At 40.9% G+C, this 19,993-nt stretch overlaps 1 protein-coding gene across 6 annotated transcripts in view; it reads left to right on the top strand.

Annotated features, from left to right (window-relative positions):
- The window catches only part of zmym4.1 (zinc finger MYM-type containing 4, tandem duplicate 1), a 34,661-nt gene that overhangs the window by 6,543 nt on the left and 8,125 nt on the right, over window positions 1–19,993 (top strand). For 4 of the 6 annotated variants that reach the window (XM_049602963.1, XM_049602961.1, XM_049602962.1 and 1 more), the window contains 15 exons: window positions 1,589–1,665; window positions 1,816–1,968; window positions 5,463–5,701; window positions 5,858–6,035; window positions 6,923–7,126; window positions 10,932–11,088; window positions 11,186–11,301; window positions 13,737–13,919; window positions 16,843–16,993; window positions 17,145–17,317; window positions 17,403–17,547; window positions 17,670–17,777; window positions 17,870–17,901; window positions 19,418–19,565; window positions 19,874–19,986. In XM_049602963.1, coding sequence (XP_049458920.1) covers window positions 1,589–1,665; window positions 1,816–1,968; window positions 5,463–5,701; window positions 5,858–6,035; window positions 6,923–7,126; window positions 10,932–11,088; window positions 11,186–11,301; window positions 13,737–13,919; window positions 16,843–16,993; window positions 17,145–17,317; window positions 17,403–17,547; window positions 17,670–17,777; window positions 17,870–17,901; window positions 19,418–19,565; window positions 19,874–19,986 — 2,177 coding nt within the window. The remainder of the gene's footprint in view (window positions 1–1,588; window positions 1,666–1,815; window positions 1,969–5,462; window positions 5,702–5,857; window positions 6,036–6,922; window positions 7,127–10,931; window positions 11,089–11,185; window positions 11,302–13,736; window positions 13,920–16,842; window positions 16,994–17,144; window positions 17,318–17,402; window positions 17,548–17,669; window positions 17,778–17,869; window positions 17,902–19,417; window positions 19,566–19,873; window positions 19,987–19,993) is intronic. The other 2 variants (XM_049602964.1, XM_049602960.1) reach the window with 1 other exon arrangement.

The following is a 19,993-nucleotide window of genomic DNA, read 5'->3' as shown; positions in this document are numbered from 1 at the left end:
TACTCACTTTTCCTTTTTATGTGTGCTTCCACAATAAGTAAATAAGCAGGCGATTTAGTCAAATGGTACGGAAGACGAGAATGGCCACGTATTTCTTTTTTTTTTTTTTTTTGTGCACTGTTATCTTGTGAAAACGAATTAATTATTTCGTTATCTTGACATAACAAAGATTGTTTTCTCGTGATAATGAATTAATTATCTCGTTAACTCAATCTAACAAAGATTGTTTTCCCGTGATAATTGTCAAGTCTGATGATGATGTGCACTGGTTAATGTGATCGTCTTGATTTCAGCCTACAGGAGCTGCCGTGGTCCTGCCAGATGCCCCTTACTGCTGCTGTTATCATTAGTCACACTTCTACTGTTATTATACACATATGATTATTGTCACATACTGTATATTTCCAAATAGTTGCCCGGTGGCAAATAGCCGCTGGGCATCTCATAGCCGCGGGGGGTTTGACCCCATTTTGCGTATTAAACGCCGGTCCGATTAAATGCCGGGGCAATTATTTCCTCATTCAGGGAGAGAGCAGGTCGCGAGGGCTGCTCTCTCCCTGCCTGCAGGGCTGTCCCTCCCTGAGGGACTGTTTGCGCTTTTACGCATGGGTCGGTGGTGAAGTGGCGCACATGACTCGTGCTACGGACGGACGGACAGAAAGCCACATATCTAAAACAGGTAATATATCTGGCTACATCTTTCCCACATCAAATATCCGTGATCACCTACACCCGCGTGCGTAAAAGCGCACACAATTCCGTGTCCTCTCACCGCAGATGCTGTGATTTGATGCCCCGGTACTCATTGTAGCCCACTCTTACAAGACCCAATAATCCGAGATGCCCGGCGGCTATTTGCCACCGGGCGATTATTTGGAAATATACGGTATGTGACAATAATCATATGTGTATACTAACAGTAGAAGTATGACTAATGATAACAGCAGCAGTAGGAGGCATCTAGCAGGATCACAGCAGCTCTTGTAAGCTGAAACCAAGACGATCACATTAACCAGTGCGCAATCATCAGACTTAACAATTATCACGGGAAAACAATCTTTGTTATATCGAGATAACGAGATAATTTATTTGTTATCACAAGAAAACAATCTTTGTTATATTGAGATAACGAAATAATAAGTCGTTATCACGAGATAACAGTGCACAAAAAAAATAAATGGCCGTTCTCGTCTTCCGTAAAATGGTTCTTTTTTGTCTATTTTAGTTATGTTTATTGTTGTTATTTCCTGTTTTGTTGAGCTGTAGCCTACAGACAAAGGTTATACAGTTTCACTTTTTTTAAAAATACACTTATCCACATAATTACATCGTATGCTATCCATATTTCACATACAGTACTTTTAAGCAGGGGAAATCGATCTGCTCTGTGTGACGCACTGCACCTCAGTCAAAACAAGAGGTGTGTATTTTTATCAGCTTCAGGGAAGCTTCTGAAATGCGCTGTGGTGCATCTGCTAGAAGAAATGTCAAGAGTAGCCGCGTTTAGCGATGTATTTATTTTCTTTATTACCTTGTTTGCACCCTTATTCACAGTTAACCAATTCATATGTTGCTCATGTTCCTGTAGGAAGGGACAGCTCATCGCCAGCAACCTTAATGAATGGGATGAAAGTAGTTAAGCTGTCAATACCAAGATTAGACCATGTAAGTACAAATAAGAAAATCTGTTTCAGTTTGTAAATGAACAAGAACATAGGAAAATGTTGGTTAGGTTGTTAATGTGGAAGTTGAATTCTACGTCAGTTATGGTTGTGAAAGTCCCAACAACATATTTTTGTTTATTCCCTGCTATAGGAAAGCATATGTTCTGACACTCAGCCAATCAAGTCGTCTCCTTCACCACCCTTGGTGAATGTGAAGGATGAGCCTATAGATGAAGAGTATGAACAAGCTCTAATATCCTCTACATCAACAGCAAGTGTGAAAGATGAGCCCAACACTGCAAAGGTGGGACGTACACATCTTTTCATTAGTAGTTTGAAAGTTAAAGCAAGTTCATACTTGAAATTAAGGTTTTACCTAGGATGTGTTTACATGCTTTAACGGTCAAAAAACATTTTTCCTGATATTGTCTGTGGTGTACCACGTTTTTTCACCCTCTGTTAGAAATGCTCAGTTTTAGTGCCTTTCTCTTAAAGCCCCCCTCTGAAAAAAACCCAGTCTGCTCTTATTGGCCAGCATTTCTGGGTCTTCTGATATTGCAGCAGGGGAATGACTGTAACAGAGTATAGCAGCGCTTCGACCATGAAAAATCACCATTAAAAGCTTCTATACCAAAATCTTCATAACTGTACATGTTGCAACAGGAATCTGATCCAAAATGGAGGAGAAATTAACAACATCATCAACCAAAATTACTTGTTTCCCAGTTGTTAGCATTTAGCTACATGTAGCAGTTCACTTGCCCTTGTCACCTCCTCGCTCCTTCCGTGTCCTTAAAATGTGAAAAGACTGTGAACTATACACAACTGCATTGTGGATTTAGACCTTTAAACTTTTTCTCTCCATTTTTGTGTCCTGAATTTTTTGGGTGAGTCTGAAATCATGGCTTAATGACACACTAAAGCCACCCCTATCATAACCCATCTCCCCCTTGCATGCAAAGCATCAGCATTGTCTTGTTTATCCCCTTTGTGTGAGCGGCAGGTTTGCTACCTTTAACAAGCTCTTTCGGTCTTGTAATTCTAATGTATCTGTTAAATGCCAGAGTGCTTTAGAAAAAGTTGCTGTTATAGCATTGGCAACAACTGTCTACACTGCAAAGCAACCCACAAAAGGAAGATGTACAGTACAGGCCAAAAGTTTGGACACACCTTCTCATTCAATGCGTTTTCTTTATTTTCATGACTATTTACATTGTAGATTCTCACTGAAGGCATCAAAACTATGAATGAACACATGTGGAGTTATGTACTTAACAAAAAAAGGTGAAATAACTGAAAACATGTTTTATATTCTAGTTTCTTCAAAATAGCCACCATTTGCTCTGATTACTGCTTTGCACACTCTTGGCATTCTCTCCATGAGCTTCAAGAGGTAGTCACCTGAAATGGTTTCCACTTCACAGGTGTGCCTTATCAGGGTTAATTAGTGGAATTTCTTGCTTTATCAATGGGGTTGGGACCATCAGTTGTGTTGTGCAGAAGTCAGGTTCATACACAGCCGACAGCCCTATTGGACAACTGTTAAAATTCATATTATGGCAAGAACCAATCAGCTAACTAAAGAAAAACAAGTGGCCATCATTACTTTAAGAAATGAAGGTCAGTCAGTCCGGAAAATTGCAAAAACTTTAAATGTGTCCCCAAGTGGAGTCGCAAAAACCATCAAGCGCTACAACAAAACTGGCACACATGAGGACCGACCCAGGAAAGGAAGACCAAGAGTCACCTCTGCTTCTGAGGATAAGTTCATCCGAGTCACCAGCCTCAGAAATGGCAAGTTAACAGCAGCTCAGATCAGAGACCAGATGAATGCCACACAGAGTTCTAGCAGCAGACCCATCTCTAGAACAACTGTTAAGAGGAGACTGCGCCAATCAGGCCTTCATGGTCAAATAGCTGCTAGGAAACCACTGCTAAGGAGAGGCAACAAGCAGAAGAGATTTGTTTGGGCCAAGAAACACAAGGAATGGACATTAGACCAGTGGAAATCTGTGCTTTGGTCTGATGAGTCCAAATTTGAGATCTTTGGTTCCAACCGCCGTGTCTTTGTGAGACGCAGAAAAGGTGAGCGGATGGATTCCACATGCCTGGTTCCCACTGTGAAGCATGGAGGAGGAGGTGTGATGGTGTGGGGTGTTTTGCTGGTGACACTGTTGGGGATTTATTCAAAACTGAAGGCACGCTGAACCAGCATGGCTACCACAGCATCCTGCAGCGACATGCCATCCCATCCGGTTTGCGTTTAGTTGGACGATCATTTATTTTTCAACAGGACAATGACCCCAAACACACCTCCAGGCTGTGTAAGGGCTATTTGACCAAGAAGGAGAGTGATGGAGTGCTGCGGCAGATGACCTGGCCTCCACAGTCACCGGACCTGAACCCAATCGAGATGGTTTGGGGTGAGCTGGACCGCAGAGTGAAGGCAAAGGGGCCAACAAGTGCTAAACACCTCTGGGAACTCCTTCAAGACTGTTGGAAAACCATTTCAGGTGACTACCTCTTGAAGCTCATGGAGAGAATGCCAAGAGTGTGCAAAGCAGTAATCAGAGCAAAGGGTGGCTATTTTGAAGAAACTAGAATATAAAACATGTTTTCAGTTATTTCACCTTTTTTTGTTAAGTACATAACTCCACATGTGTTCATTCATAGTTTTGATGCCTTCAGTGAGAATCTACAATGTAAATAGTCATGAAAATAAAGAAAACGCATTGAATGAGAAGGTGTGTCCAAACTTTTGGCCTGTACTGTACTTTTCAAAAAGACAGTATGAAAGAGTGTCTGGCAATAAATTAAAAAAAATAAAACACTTAAAATATTGGCAAAGCGTTTCAGAGATGGAGAGTGTTGCTAATAGTTTATCCTTCTGCTTACCAGAACCAAACACCGCAGCTTCAAGTTCACATTTATTTAGTTAATGTGAGCGAGAGCCTCGAATCAAAGTATGTCCCCTGACTCACTCCCTGTTGCTACAGACCACCTCGCTGAGAAAGGAGAGGGTAGCAGCTTTGGAGGCGCAGTAACCCAAATCCAGCCAGCGCAAACCCCAGCTCTGGGGGACCAGACAGCCTGACTCCCCGTCAGATCAGCAAACTTTCTGTTGCTGCCGTTTGGACCCACCCAGCCTGCTGTGACACCCAGCACTTGGGGGTTTGCACTGGCCGAATTCGAACTGCTACAACCGCTGACCGACGCCCGTCTCTCGAACTGCTGCCAGCTCTCCTCCCAGTGAAGCAGTCAATAGTGGCGGGGAGTGAGGTGGACGGTCTTCGGGCTGCCTAGCAAGCTACTTATTGTCTGATTTGTTGTCTGATTAACAGAGAGAGAGAGAGAGAGCAGGGCAAGGAGGGGCTGAGTGAATGGGCTGCAGGCAAATCTACAATGAAATAACATGAAATAAATCGATGTTTGAGCAACACTGGGTTACTGCAATAAGTGTGTGCACATACCTGTGGTCTTCTGGTGGGAGGGGCTCCGAACAGAGAGGAGAGTGCTACAGGAGGAGAGTGCATTCTCAAACCTCCCTTTCTTTTTCTTTATTTATTGTTGTTTTTGTTTTTGTTAGCTTTTACAGTTTTCTGCCTACCTAACCTTTAATGTTATGTAATTTAGGGAACAGTAGTCACTCCATTTAAAGAGGGCATGTATGAATGTTTAGTCCTTGAATGTGATTTGGCCTCATTTGTTCAAAAAAAAAGTTTTAAAAAGTCCTTCAATCAGGATCCTGAATCACTGGACCACCATTGACCCCTGTCTCCCCAATTCTGTTATTGACAGGAGGACTTGAGGATTGGTTCAGTCTACTCTGTGACCCCAGCTGCTGAAACACAGGCGCTGCCCACCATCTACCCCTCATCACTAGAGATGTACTGTTCCCACTGCAAGAAGAGCTTGATGAAAGGACAGACAGCTTTCCAGAGGAAGGGCTCACCAGCACTCTTCTGCTCCACCTCCTGCCTCACCACGTCTCTCCCCGCTGTCAAAGGAATCACTAAGATCTGCCACAACTGCCAAAAGTGAGTTCAAAAGAAAACAGTTTAATCTTAGAGTTTTCTGTGAGAGAAAAGTTAGAGTAACTGACTATATACATGTAGATAAACAGAATTATGCCATAGATCATGACACAAATAAACTCACTGAAAAAAAATCACTGAATTTGGATCTTATCACAGGTTGATATTTCGGCCTCAGGACGTCATTCTGGCTCCAGATGCTAAAGGAGCCATGAAGGAATTCTGCAGCCAGAACTGCCTGACGTCCTTCAACTTCAGGAAATCTGCCGCCACCAAAAAACCACAGCAGCCAATACCGCCACCGTCACTCTGTAGCATGTGCACCAGATACTGCGTTGTAAGTAGGGATGTTCCTGGCGACTATTTTCCTTGTCGACTAAATGAAGATTTTAATTAAGACTAGTCGACTAGTCTAAAAAAAGGAAAATACTCAGAAAACAGTCAAAACTTAGCACAATTTATTGTTAACTATTTGAAACTGTGTCTCAAAAAATATTGTTTGCATTAAGAGCCCTTCGAAGCCTTTAATCACAATCTAAAGTACGAGACACTTTGCGTCGTGCGTTATGAATATGAACATGACGGCAACTCCATCAAAAGTTAACCACTAAAATAACATCTAAATTAAATAAATTGCCTCTGAAATGTGGGGCACATTGAACCTTCCAGATTATCTGACAGAAATGACAGGAATTCACTTTAAAGTTTTCTCGAGTAAATAATTTAAAAAGTGGGGGGAAAAAACTAATTTTAATTTCCCGGAGTTCAAGGTGACGTTTTCTATTCATTCTATCTGTTTCTACAATTAAACAAAGAAAGCAGAAAAGCCTTGAATTCTTGGAAAATTAGTTACAAATAATTATCAAAATAGTAAAATAAATCCATGAATTGTTCAGCTTAAGAACAGAATCTTAAAACATCTATATTATATCTTGTCTGTACACATATTAATAATAACCCCAGTTATTAACTTTATTTCTAAAGCTGTGAAAATCATTGTGCCACTTGCAGATAGTAAATAAAACCTTTGTATTTGAATCTATTAAAGAGATGTATTCAGTAAAATTATTTTTTTATTAAATTACAGGATACACAGTATTAAAAGAGTACAGAAGTAGAACACACAACCCTTTTCTTCACTGCCCCTGTAGACTTCAGTTTTCTAAGTGAAAGGATTAATCTGTGAAATGACATTTAAGTGTTCCTTTGTCATCCCTGCTGCAGAGCAAACATGAGGTGATCCTGGGTGGAGCTGTCCATAAGATGTGCAGTGACGCCTGCTTTAACCGTTTCCGTACGGTTAACAACCTTTCAATGGCCGGCTGTGCAAACTGTGGTTCCTACTGCCACAACAAACCGCTCATGTTGAAGATGGAAGACAGCAGCAAAACTCTGTGCAATGCACAGTGTCTGGCCAAATACAAAGAGGTATGTAAAGTTAGAAATAAAAAAGACAGAAATTTGTTTCCGTCAGTCTCATGCAGATAAGCAGCAGACTCAGCGTTTGGCAAGGATGTCACTACACATGATAGTATTCTACGGTATTTATCAGACATGCTAATTTTTTTTTTGGCTGCCCCTAATTTTAGAATGGGGCCAAATTTCTGCCGAATCATTTATCATGTGACGTCCAGTTTGAAGTCAGGAGGCCAGATTAATTTCCTGAATGATCAATGATCTGGCTCTCAGACAGTCATTTGGAATTCTGGCAGATCAAAAAAATTTGGCAGTTCTCTGCAGTATAAGTAGTTGTGCGTCCAGTTTCCCAACATGGCTGCTGTCGAAAGATCCATTATAAAATGCAGTGAGCTTGTTTTACTGTCACTGAAGTAGCGTTGTGCATATTGTAGTTCAAACTTTAGTCTTGATCAAGGCTGAGCTGTGACATAAAGCAGTGCTGATTGATTAATTGTATTTTCATCTTCATTGCAATATGTACAGGCGTGATGCAGCACATTGCACAAGACTCTGATGAACAAAATTATTTTATTTATATGCGCCATCAGGGTCTGAAATTAACACTCGGCAAGTCTTTATCATAACAGTACTTTATTACCTTTTATTATAGCAGTGTTTATCTTCATTACCGCAGTTCTCAGTATTTTCTAAAAATCCTTAATCTTTTTCGTAACAGTACTTTACCTATAACAGCACTTTATTTAACTTTATTATAACAGTACTTTATTTATATTGTGTTTTCATTATCCAGGGTTCCGACGCAAGTATGGAAAAGTATGGAAATAAATTTGATCAATTTCCAGGTATTAAAGTATGGAAAATGAAAAATAAAGTATGGAAAAATATTTATGTTTCCAGACTATTACCACTGTTCTAAAATACTGTTTTCTAAAATAGAAAAATAAGTATTTCCAAAAATAATTTAATCAATCTGGATTGTGTTTTATGCCGGGCCAGGCACAGTTTGTGTGAGAGCAAATGTCTCAGAAAACATACCGCCCCTTTTACGTGATTGACAAGTGGTATGTCCAGTCCGCTACATGCTGCACTATATAGAGGAGAGAGCTCTGTCTTACATCTTTATAAACTAAAGTCATATTATTTTGCGCAACGGACGCTTCATATAATAACGTAACAATATACTATTTATGGTGTTATGTCATCGTGTCATTTCGGTCTCTACATGGTCACGGGTTAACAATTCTCCTCTGCTCTCTGCATCGCGCACGGTGGAGTTCCACCGCACACACAGGTGAGCACGCTAGAGCGGCTCAGGCTGCATTTTCCTGACCAAACCTGACCCCGAGCTCGGCGCAATTTGTCAGCTGACAAAGTTATTTAAATGGACACTGTGTAAATAACCAGCAACAAATGCACAGACAAACACACTGCTCGCACAGCAGCGCAGCACGACACTCTTGGTGCTGAGCTTGTGTTGCCTTCAGGCGTTGTCACGTAAATAACAACTTCACAAACACAAAACAGCAGCATGTCAAGTGACTTTTTACTTTTATTATATTCAATACAACTGTATGTTCCTAAATCTTGAGACACCTCAGATGTAAGCTAGACAGACTTTTCACCTGCTCATTACTGTGCACACATGTACTGTCTGTACGTATTCCTAAAGAGCCCTTCTGGTGCCAGTAGATACACAGAAACATCCCAGCAGGCTGTGCTTTGCAAGCATACAAAAAAGTTTCATGCATGTGAAAATTATTTTTCATGCGTGTGCTTCACCTCCGCTGCTACAACTCCATCCTAGGGGAAACACTGCTGTGTGCGTTTTGTGCAACAGGTGGATGTGGTAGTCTACTGGTAGAGTAGAGAGAGAGCTAAGTAGCGTTGGAGTAGAGAACTGGAGAGAGGGGTGAAAAAGAGGTGGGCATGGCTCAAGTAGGGCGCAAAATTATAGCCTCATATGTCTCATTACTGCATCGCTTGCACCCAGAGTCCCAACCTTTTTGCCTCAGCCCAGACATTGAACTTACCTGAGTTTTTATTTGCATGCCATTATGGTACTTGGCTACAATCGCCTATTAAGAATAATTAAATATGATGTGAAATATGATACACTGATATATTTACTCAGATGTCGCATATTCTCTGAAAAAAAAAAAAACACGCCGAGAAGTCTGGAAATTAGAGTATGGAAAAGTATGAAATTTTGAAATTCCAAATGTGTAGGAATCCTGATTATCATTGTAATATGTACATGCGTTATCAACACATGGCAAAAGACTGCCAGAAACACGATGAATAAGAGAATTACTTAAAGGGATAGTGCACCCAAAAATAAAAATTCAGCCATTATCTACTCACCCATATACCGACGGAGGCCCTGGTGAAGTTTTAGAGTGCTCACATCCCTTGCGGAGATTGGCGGGTGGAGCGGCTAGCATGCGTAATGGTAGACGGCGCCCCAGACTAACGTCCAAGAACACAAAATTGAATCCACAGAGTACCTCCATACTGCTCATCCATAGTGATCCAAGTGTGCTGCAGCCCTGACATAAAAAGTTGTTTCGAAAAACGTCATATGAACTCTGTTTTTAGCCTCACTGTAGCCTGTAGCTCTGACTGCTTCTCTGTGCTCCATGTTTGCGCACTCAGGGTGATCGATGATGTGTGGTCTCTGAAGAGCAGTTGTCTTGTCAGTACTGATGTCCAGATTCTCAAGTGCAGGCATCGCCACTTCCCAGTCTGAGCAGCAAAGACTTTCCTCATCCGTTGGCATTGCTTTGCATTTGAAACAGCTACACCACCAGGTTTCCAGTGCTCGACTCCGGTATTCTGTGGCTGGTTGAGGCTCATGAGCTACGGCGGCTGCTTCGTCCAGTAGCCTGAGTTCCGTCCATATACTCGGGCTCAAACAAATACTCAAAAAAGAAATGCTGTTCCTCCTCAGTTTCAAAGTCTTCAGACATGTTGGGCTGTCCTTTGCTAAAAGACCATAGTGCAAATTATCTTTTAGCTCTGTGGTTATGTCTCTCCCTGCGGTGCACGTGTCACGTGATGTAAACATGGGTGAGCAAAGCTCATACTTTCGCTGGTCTCGCGCAGGCGCGCACTCGTGAGCGTTAGAGCACAGAGAAGCAGTCAGAGCTACAGGCTACAGTGAGGCTAAAAAACAGAGTTCATATGACGTTTTTCGACACAACTTTTAATGTCGCGGCTGCAGCATACTTGGATCACTACGCAGTATGGAGATACTTTGTGGATTCAATTTTGTGTTCTTGGACGTTAGTCTGGGGCGCCGTCTGCCATTAGGTGTGCTAGCCGCTCCACCCGCCGGTCTCCGCAAGGGATGTGAGGACACTAAAACTTCACCAGGGCCTCCATCGGCATGTGGGTGAGTAGATAATGGCTGAATTTTCATTTTTGGGTGCACTATCCCTTTAATTCATATGCATCATCAGGGTCCCAAATAAATACCCACCAAGGCTTTATCAGAACAGTACTTTATTTAACTTCATTATATAACAGTAGCTACTTAATTTAACTTTATTGTTACAGTAGTTAGTTTAGTACTTCAGTATTCTACAGTAGTTTAGAGGAGATTTCAAAATATCGAGATGTATGTTGTGTATTGTGATATAGCCTAGAAACACTGTTATAATATTTATAGCCCCTATCACCCAGTCGTAAGTGTGAGAAGTGACAGGTTCTGGCATACAGGCTGATTTAAACATTTAGTCTGAACATAATGTGCAAGATTGATTTAAAAAAAAACACTGTATCTGCACAGCTCAACATTCTATTTTTCTCTTAATAGAAAACCAAGATAAACCAGCCTTGTACAATGTGTCGCACGGCCCGTTTGCTGGCAGAAATGGTTGACAACAAAAACAGCGATGACTCTGTGAACCTGTTCTGTAGCAGCAGCTGTGTGATGGCGTTCAAGGTGCAGACTGTCAGTGTATCAGGTACAGGTAATATTCATGACTGCTTTTTGTTGGTGGCTCTTAATACTACGCTTTTGTGCAGGTGTTCACCTTTTACATAATAAACTATTTATCTTTTCCACAGGTGCACGGATGAGTTGTGATAATTGTGGGAAAAACACAGTGCCGTCCTACCACCTGGCCATGTCAGATACCTCCATCAGGAACTTCTGCAGTCTACCCTGTGTCATGGCTTTTCAGGTACTGAAGCTTACAGACTGAGAGTTGCATTATGCTCAATCATAAGTAGTTTACAGGGTTCCTACGCAAGTATGGAAAAGTATGGAAATAAATTTGATCAATTTCCAGGTATTAAAAAGTATGGAAAATGAAAAATAAAGTATGGAAAAATATTTATGTTTCCAGACTATTACCACTGTTCTAAAATACTGTTTTCTAAAATAGAAAATTAAGTATTTCCAAAAATAATTTAATCAATCTGGATTGTGTTTTATGCCGGGCCAGGCACAGTTTGTGTGAGAGCAAATGTCTCAGAAAACATACCGCCCCTTTTACCTGATTGACAAGTGGTATGTCCAGTCCACTACATGCTGCACTATATAGAGGAGAGAGCTCTGTCTTACGTCTTCATGAACTAAAGTCATATTATTTTGCGCAACGGACGCTTCATATAATAACATAACTATATACTATTTATGGTGTTATGTCATCGTGTCATTTCGGTCTCTACATGGTCACGCGTTAACAATTCTCCTCTGCTCTCTGCATTGCGCACGGTGGAGTTCCGCCGCACACACAGGTGAGCACGCTAGAGCGGCTCAGGCCGCATTTTCCTGACCAAACCTGACCCCGAGCTCGGTGCAGTTTGTCAGCTGACAAAGTTATTGTTATGGACACTGTGTAAATAACCAGCAACAGACTGCTGTTACGCACAGACAAACAGCTGCTCGCACAGCAGCGCAGCACGACACTCTTGGTGCTGAGCTTGTGTTGCCTTCAGGCGTTGTCACGTAAATAACAACTTCCAGCATTTAAATAGGTCATAGCACAAAACAGCAGCATGTCATGTGACTTTTTACTTTTATTATATTCAATAAAATTGTATGTTCCTAAATCTTGAGACACCTCATATGTAAGCTAGACAGACATTTCACCTGCTCATTACTGTGCACACATGTACTGTCTGTACTTAGTCCTAAAGAGCCCTTCTGGTGCCAGTAGATACACAGAAACATCCCAGCAGGCTGTGCTTTGCAAGCATACAAAAAAGTTTCACGGATGTGAAAATTATTTTTCATGCGTGTGCTTCACCTCCGCTGCTACAACTCCATCCTAGGGGAAACACTGCTGTGTGCGTTTTGTGCAACAGGTGGACGTGGTAGTCTACTGGTAGAGTAGAGAGAGAGCTAAGTAGCGTTGGAGTAGAGTAGAGCAGGGCAGAGAGATGGAAGCAAAATATATTAATCCCAGTGTTAATACAGCAGAACTGGAGAGAGGGGTGAAAAATAAATAGAGGTGGGCATGGCTCAAGTAGGGTGCAAAATTATAGACGGACAACGATTGACAAAGATTGCCACTACCTGAGTTTTTATTTGCATGCCATTATGGTACTTGGCTACAATCGCCTATTAAGAATAATTAAATATGATGTGAAATATGATACGCTGATATATTTACTCAGATGTCGCATATTCTCTGGGGAAAAAAAAACAAAAAAAACCACAGAGAAGTCTGGAAATTAGGGTATGGAGAAGTATGGAATTTTGAAATTCTAAATGTGTAGGAACCCTGAGTTTAAAACATGTGTTGATCCACCATATTGAAAATCAAAATGGCTTTGTACCTGATCCAATCGATTAGTCTTGAAGGCAGGTTGAAAAGCCAGCTGTCCAAGATCTGATTGGTGTTAGGCTTGCTGCAGCACTTAGTGTTATTGGTGTTACACAGTGTTCAGCCAGAAACGATCACAGTACTTGCCCACTGTGCCCACCTAGGGCTGGGTGGTATGACCAAAAAATTGTATGATAGTATTTTTTAAGATTCTGGCAGTTTCACACTATTTTTATGCCTCCAAGCCGAAGATAGCTGTGGTCAGAGGCATTATGTTTTCGGGTTGTCGGTCTATCTGTTTATCTGTCCAATTCTCATGAACGTCATATCTTAAGTTCACTGTGAGGGAATTTCTTCAAATTGGCTTCAAACATTCACTTGGATTCAGAGATGAACTTATTTGAATGTGGTGGTTGAAGGTCAGTGGTCAAGGTGATCTATTTAGTGACCTAACAAACTGTGTTTTTGGCCATAACATAGCATAATTTTGCCAAAATTTCAAAGTGTCTAATAGGATAAAATGAGGAACTGATGACATTTGATATCCAAAAGGTCTCTCCCGGTGGCATCCCCAGTGGGTGTTACATTGTTTAAATATTTGGATAATTGTTCAAATTTTCAGACAGTCTCTCCTGAAAGACAGTGAGAAGTTTGAACAATGGCTTCTTTTTTGTCTCCCCACAGCTGGCCAATCACAGTGTGAAGTGGGTGTTTAAATTTTAGAAATAGATGGACATGGCCCCTCCAGCTTCAAGTATTTGCTGACTTGATTTCACACTCGTTTACTCTGTACTGGAAACTGCAGTGGTTTTCACTCGTTCTCTCGTTCATTTTCTGTGTAACAGGATAAGTTCAAGAAGTCCCAGAAACAGGTGAATGTTTTCACTAAACTTCCAATCGGATCCACCCAAATCCAGAGTGTCACTCCCACCCAAACTGTGCAAGACACCTCCAAAGGACCACTGAAACTGAACTGCGCCCAGTGTTCCCGCAACATAGCTTTTAAACCAGACGTCCTCCAGGTCAAGGTAACTTGTGTTGTGTGTGTGACTCTGTTCTGCTTGCCTTATGGTGTGGGCTCTTAAATTCGCATAAGAGGCAGTCGGATTTTGCATAGGAATAACTTTTTAATTCACTGATCACAGTTTTAGGACGGACAGGTTTAAATTTGTTTTATAGTATGCAGTATTTCTGTTGATTCAAGACAAAAGTAGAGAAATTCGGGAGAAATAGTGCAACAGTGCCACAAGAAAGAGTCCTGTGGGATAACAGTGAATATCACAAAAGTTCACAAAAATAGGGACTCTCACCCACTGTTTGATATTTAGGGCCATATCTTAGACCAAGCGCAAAGCAGCTTAACTGTTATTGCTAGTTTTAGACCGAGACAGTTGTCATTGCCATGGCCAGTGCCCACGTTGTGTAAGTAGCCAATGTACTTGAGCCTATCTGTGTGTCCATGGGCATGTAGGTCTCAAAATAAGGTGTGGTCAGGTGTATTGTTGCTAACTTGAGGCAGCAGAAGGAGACTGCACCATTAACCAACAAAAACCTGGTCTAAAGTCAGAAAGGCAGAGTATGTTTTTGCTATTTCAAGGGTGCATTATGCAGATAGCAAGATGTGCCTTATAGATGTGCATACACTCTGCTTGTTGCACACACAGGGGCTTGTGGATTGGTGAAATAATACATAACTAATGAGGAAAATATTAATTACTCTTAATTGTGAACATAACAGAGAGCAGAGTTGCTGTCTGACCCCATTGAGAGACGTTTTGTGTATTTACGCACCAGGAGCAGCTTATCTTCATTGATTGTTTCAGGAACAAAAGATTAGTTCTGGGACTTTCCTGATCACCACATAGTCATATATGTAGAGCCACTTGTCCCACAGATGGTGTTCAGTTTTTGTCACAAAAACATTGACGCTGAGAGATGCACTAACAAGAGTTTTCAATGGCATCTCACCATCCTCCTGAGCTGTTCTATTCTAAGGGCGTTTTTTCTTTTTCCTTTTTGTAATTAACTTTTTTTATTGATTCCAGACAGCATCATCCCATCAACATCTTACATCTTGTATACATGTTTTCCAGATATACAGAACAAACCCATTCTCTATACGGGGGAATGGAAACATAGATATGCATAAGCCCACAGTTTAACTTAAAGTAGAGTAAACCAGAAATAATATGGAATACTTTAGTCTCTCCAATCCTTATTTTCATTCCTTTCTTGCAGAGTGCTTTTTTTCCTGTTGGAGGGTAAAAATGAAAATAAACATGTTAACCATAAATAAAAACCATGAACAAAAAGGGAAGGGGGGAAAAAAAGGCAAAACAAAACTTGTAGCAGAAACCAAGGGCATCTATAAGGCCCAGTGCCCTTACTGGACAAAGTCTGCTGGTGATATAAAATCAACCCAGTTTCTCCAGAAATTGTTAAATTAATGTGATTCTAGTCTAACCGAGAAAGTCAGCTTCTCTATCCTATAAATATTATGCATTACCTCTACCTAATCCTCCATTTCAGGTGCATCCTTTTTTAGCCACTTCTTGGTGATGGCTTTTTTACCTGCCACCAACATTATTCTGAATATATTTATCCCCTGAACTTGTTATTCCCTGGCTCTCTTTTCCTAAGTACATAACCTCAAATGTAAATGGAGGTTTCACGTTCAAATTTTTCTCTATGCTTTTCTTTCAACCCTGCCAATAAGGTATAATATAAGGGCATTCTCAAAAGACATGAAAATGATTAGCTTTTTTTCACCACATAGTCTCCAGCATCTTGTATCCTAAGGTTTCTGCTGAGCTGGTAAAATAAAATATGTCAGTATGGACTGCCACCCATATTCCTTCCAGCCTCTTTCTCCCACTTTTCTTTTTTTTATGTTGTATTGTTACCTTTTAAATTTTCCACTTCTTTATACAATTTTGTGATTAATTTCTTGCCCAGGTCCGATTCATATGCCCAAAATAAATACTTTGATAATTCCTGACTCTACCTCAACAAAATTGAACTGTTTTATAGTTTGCTTCATTTGATGCTTCATCTGTAGATTAAAAAAAAAAAGCTCCCAAAATATTGTTGGTCCCCCGCCCCATCTACTGAACCTCCTATCTATTGTGTTGGGTGTAAAATCTGAATCGTGTGCAATCCATCACAGTTAAGGGTGTGTTGTCATATAGTGTTTTATTTTTCTAGCTTTTTTTTTTTTTCTTTTTTTCTTTTTAACAATTGTTACCAGTGAGGATAGAGTGTATGCAGCTGCCTTAGAAAAAGCCACTGCGCCCAGTGTCCTTTTTACGAGTGCTCTGCCTTAATTGTGTGACCGGGTATGTCTAATTGAAAATCTCTGAACTTTTATGTAAGGCACTGGTCTTGTCACTGTTGCTCCTTTTCAGATAACTTAATCATAATCATATCATAAACATGATCATATTGGGTTGGACTCGTCCCCCTGGTAACTAAGAAAATTAGGAGAACTTGTTGCATCTCTCCGAGCTGCATGATATGTTGGACAAAAACAGTCATACTAAAGACAGAAAAGCTTAATTGTGGGAGTGAATCAGCTGGACACTCAATGATGGTTGTGAATGTTGGGCTTTTATCACCGTACTGACTACTCACTGTGGACAAGGGACAAGCATTTTAGCTGTGGAGCTAGCAAGCTAGGAGCGCTTTTTTTATGAAGTGCTGGGATCAAGCCCTTCCCCGTACCATCCCGCAGCTTTTCTGCCAAGAAACATACTGTGTGGACACACGGCGCTCATTACTACCACTTATAACTATACCTGGAAGTCTCATTCCTAAAGATACAGAACAAAACAAAGAGGAAACGTCTAGAGGCCTCATCTTTAAATGTTAAGAAGCCTTTGCCACCAAAGAAAAAGGTGAAATTAAAAGGTGATTTAATGTGAATACCGGTTTATATCAACTCTGTGTGTGCAGGACAAGTTGGTTTTCGTGTGCAGCATGGACTGCGCTTACGAGTTCAAAAAAGACAACTATGTGACGAGCCTGTGTGAATACTGTAAGATCGAAAAGATCACCAGGGACGCCAAGAGGATTAACAACAAAGACTGCTACTTCTGCAGTGATGGTAAGGAGAAAATGAATCACAATCACACACCAAAACGTATCATTATTTACAACTTGTATTGAGCATATTTGAACAACACACTTGTGTCTTGGAGAGGTGTGAAGCTTGAGAAAGTAATCATGCATTGTGTCTCTCCTCTCCTTCCTCTCAGGCTGTAAGCTGCTCTTCAGACATGACCTGACTAAAAACTGGGGGAAACATTGTCAGTCCTGCGTCTACTGCCATAGTATGTCCAAGAAGCTGGTGACGGCTCAGTATGGAGGCTCAACAGAGGAGTTCTGCTCTGAGGATTGCAGGTCCAAGTACACCATGCTCTTCTGCCATGTAAGCAAGCCTCACTGCAGTTATTTAAACCACTGTTTAGACTAAACAATGGTGATGACAATCTAAATGGATTTTTTTCTGTCAGGTTGCAAAGTGTGACACCTGTGGCCGCAAAGGGAAACTGAAGCAAAGTCTTCCCATGCTGGGAGAAGTCAAACACTTCTGTGACCTCAGTTGTGTGCTACAGTTCTGCTGTGATAAAGTGGCCACGCAGGGGGAGATCTTTAAAGGTCTGTTTTATTTCCCAGTATTGTGCTTATTTTAATTCTGGCTTTTGATTAAAATATTATGACATCGATAGTAATAACCCGTGCTGTCTCTCATGTTTCCTGGTGTTTTCTTGAATGTGCAGGTAAAGGGGAGGCCACACCTGTCATCGCCAACGTTATCTCACTCGCAGGCTCTCCAACGAGGAAATCTGACAGAACTGTTCAACAAAGTACACAACACTCTAACACAGGTATTTATGAACTATATGTCAAACATGTTCGTTCAATCAGTTGCTACTAGTGTTGTCTCTGAAGGCTTCATACTCTGTCTTTGTCTCCACAGGCACAGTCCTTCAATCAAAGAACTCTGGACATGTGAGTCGGCATGTTATATGTATTTTATGGATAGTAGAATTAAATACTCAGTACACAGGCAGGTGACTAATTACAGGGAAAACGTGCATAAATATGTGGAGAAACAAAGCAAATGCAGATTTTTCCATACATTTGCTCTCTGTGGTTACATTCACAATATAGGGCTTAATGCTAAATTCAAGAGTGGGGCTGCCATAGGAACAGAGACATTGGAATGCAACCCTAGACATCCTTACATTGTTCTGAACTTCATTCCAATATCTCTGTCTGCGCCTCCCGACAAGGCTGTCATGGCAGGACTCAAAATGTAGGCAAGCTATTCCCATCAGAAAGCATCCTGCGGTCCAGCTCTCATAAAGCCGGCCACTGGGGCAGACTTCAGCAGCCTTCTGTAGTTTCAACAAACCACTCCGACCTTATGGTGAGTGGTCTGCGGCTGTGCAGTGAAGTATGACACAGAAAAAACATGGATGTATGGGAAAAACACACTTGAATTCCGATGTGACTTCCCACAGCGGTCGCATGGCCAGTTATTGGATATGTATTGGATTTAGGACCACATATGAAAGTGGCCCAGATCTGATTGGAGAAAATCAAATTTATTTATTTATTTATTTATTTATTTATTTTTGGGATCAATTATTTTATTTGTTTTTTGTGTTTCCCACAGGGAAGAGAAGTGACATACATTATGTAGTTACATACATATGTACATAAATGAACAATTTAAGGAGCCATTCTCCCCTCACATATACCCGTGGCTATTCATCCCCCACCCACCCCTAGATCTACAGAGAAAATTAATACATCATCATCATTATCATCACCAGTATGTTAGGTCACGGCAATTATTTATCCAGCAGCACCTTAACCTTAATTGATATATCTGTCCATTGCAGAATAGTTTTCTCACTTGCACTATGCATTCTCGCCACAGAAAGCTCCAAAACAGTCACATCCAGAAAAGTGTTCAACCAATGTCTACGTGTTAATGTGTGAGGTGGTTGCCAGCGGAGAGCAAGTACCTTATTGGCTGCAGTCAAGCCTACTAAAAACACATTTTTTAAAGGATATGGTAAAAATCAAATTTCTGTGTCCACTCTACTCTGATAACATCAGATCTATGTCACATGAGGAAAAAAACCTGTTTTGGTCATCATCAATCAAGGCAATACAAGTGTATTTCTTTTAACAACAAGGCAACTTAAAGTGCCCCAAGAAGAGACAAAGCTGAGAATATTTTAAAACATATAAAGCAGGAAAAAAATATGGGCAGCTACAGTTCAGTGCAAGAAAACGCTGAGGAGAAGTTAATCTGCAAAATAAGGCCATGTGGTTTGAATAAAAACACAGATGAAAACAACATTTTAGTTTGTTCACTGACTCTTACGAGCTGAGTTACAGAGTAAGGATCTCTGCCATGGCTGCCATGAGCTCATTATTCAGTTCATTTGTTGTTATAGGATTATTAATTCTGGAGTTGTTACTCTTTTTTTGTCTTTTGTCCATCCTTCAGATCAGTGTGCAGACAGATGCAGTGAAAGTCAATCCTCCTCCTCCTGGACCGAAAATTCTGAAGAACAAGGCCCTGCTCTGCAGACCGCTGGTGCAGAACAAAGGGGTCTCCTGTAGAACACAGACAGTCGATGTCGAAGCACAGACAGGTAAAAGCAACACTCAGACATCAGTGTTTCTATGGTAACAACATCTTTGCTCTGCTGTGTTTTTGTATGTGCCGGTACAAATAGATCTTTTTCCTAGAAGATATCAATTAATATGTTGCCCTTGCATTTTGTCTCGAATAAAGATTGGAGCTCTCAAAGCTCTCCAATCTTTCATCACTGATTTGCAAAACTGAATGTGCTGTTTGTATTTGATATCTATGTGTCTCGACTAAAGACTTGCTTATATTGAAATATTACTCAGTTGTAAACCCTCACAATTTTCAGAACTTTTTTTCTGTTCTCTACAGATGACGTCTTCCCTAAAGTCATGGTTGTTCCTATCCCAGTGCCAGTGTATGTTCCTGTACCCATGAATATGTACAGCCAGTGTACACCTAGACCTGTGGGCTTGCCGTTACCGGTACGCT

Source organism: Epinephelus fuscoguttatus, linkage group LG17, assembly GCF_011397635.1.
Source record: "Epinephelus fuscoguttatus linkage group LG17, E.fuscoguttatus.final_Chr_v1".
Classification (NCBI taxonomy): Eukaryota; Metazoa; Chordata; class Actinopteri; order Perciformes; family Serranidae; genus Epinephelus; species Epinephelus fuscoguttatus.
The sequence above is the reverse complement of the archived record's forward strand: the minus strand, read 5'-3'. Positions and strand labels throughout refer to the sequence as shown.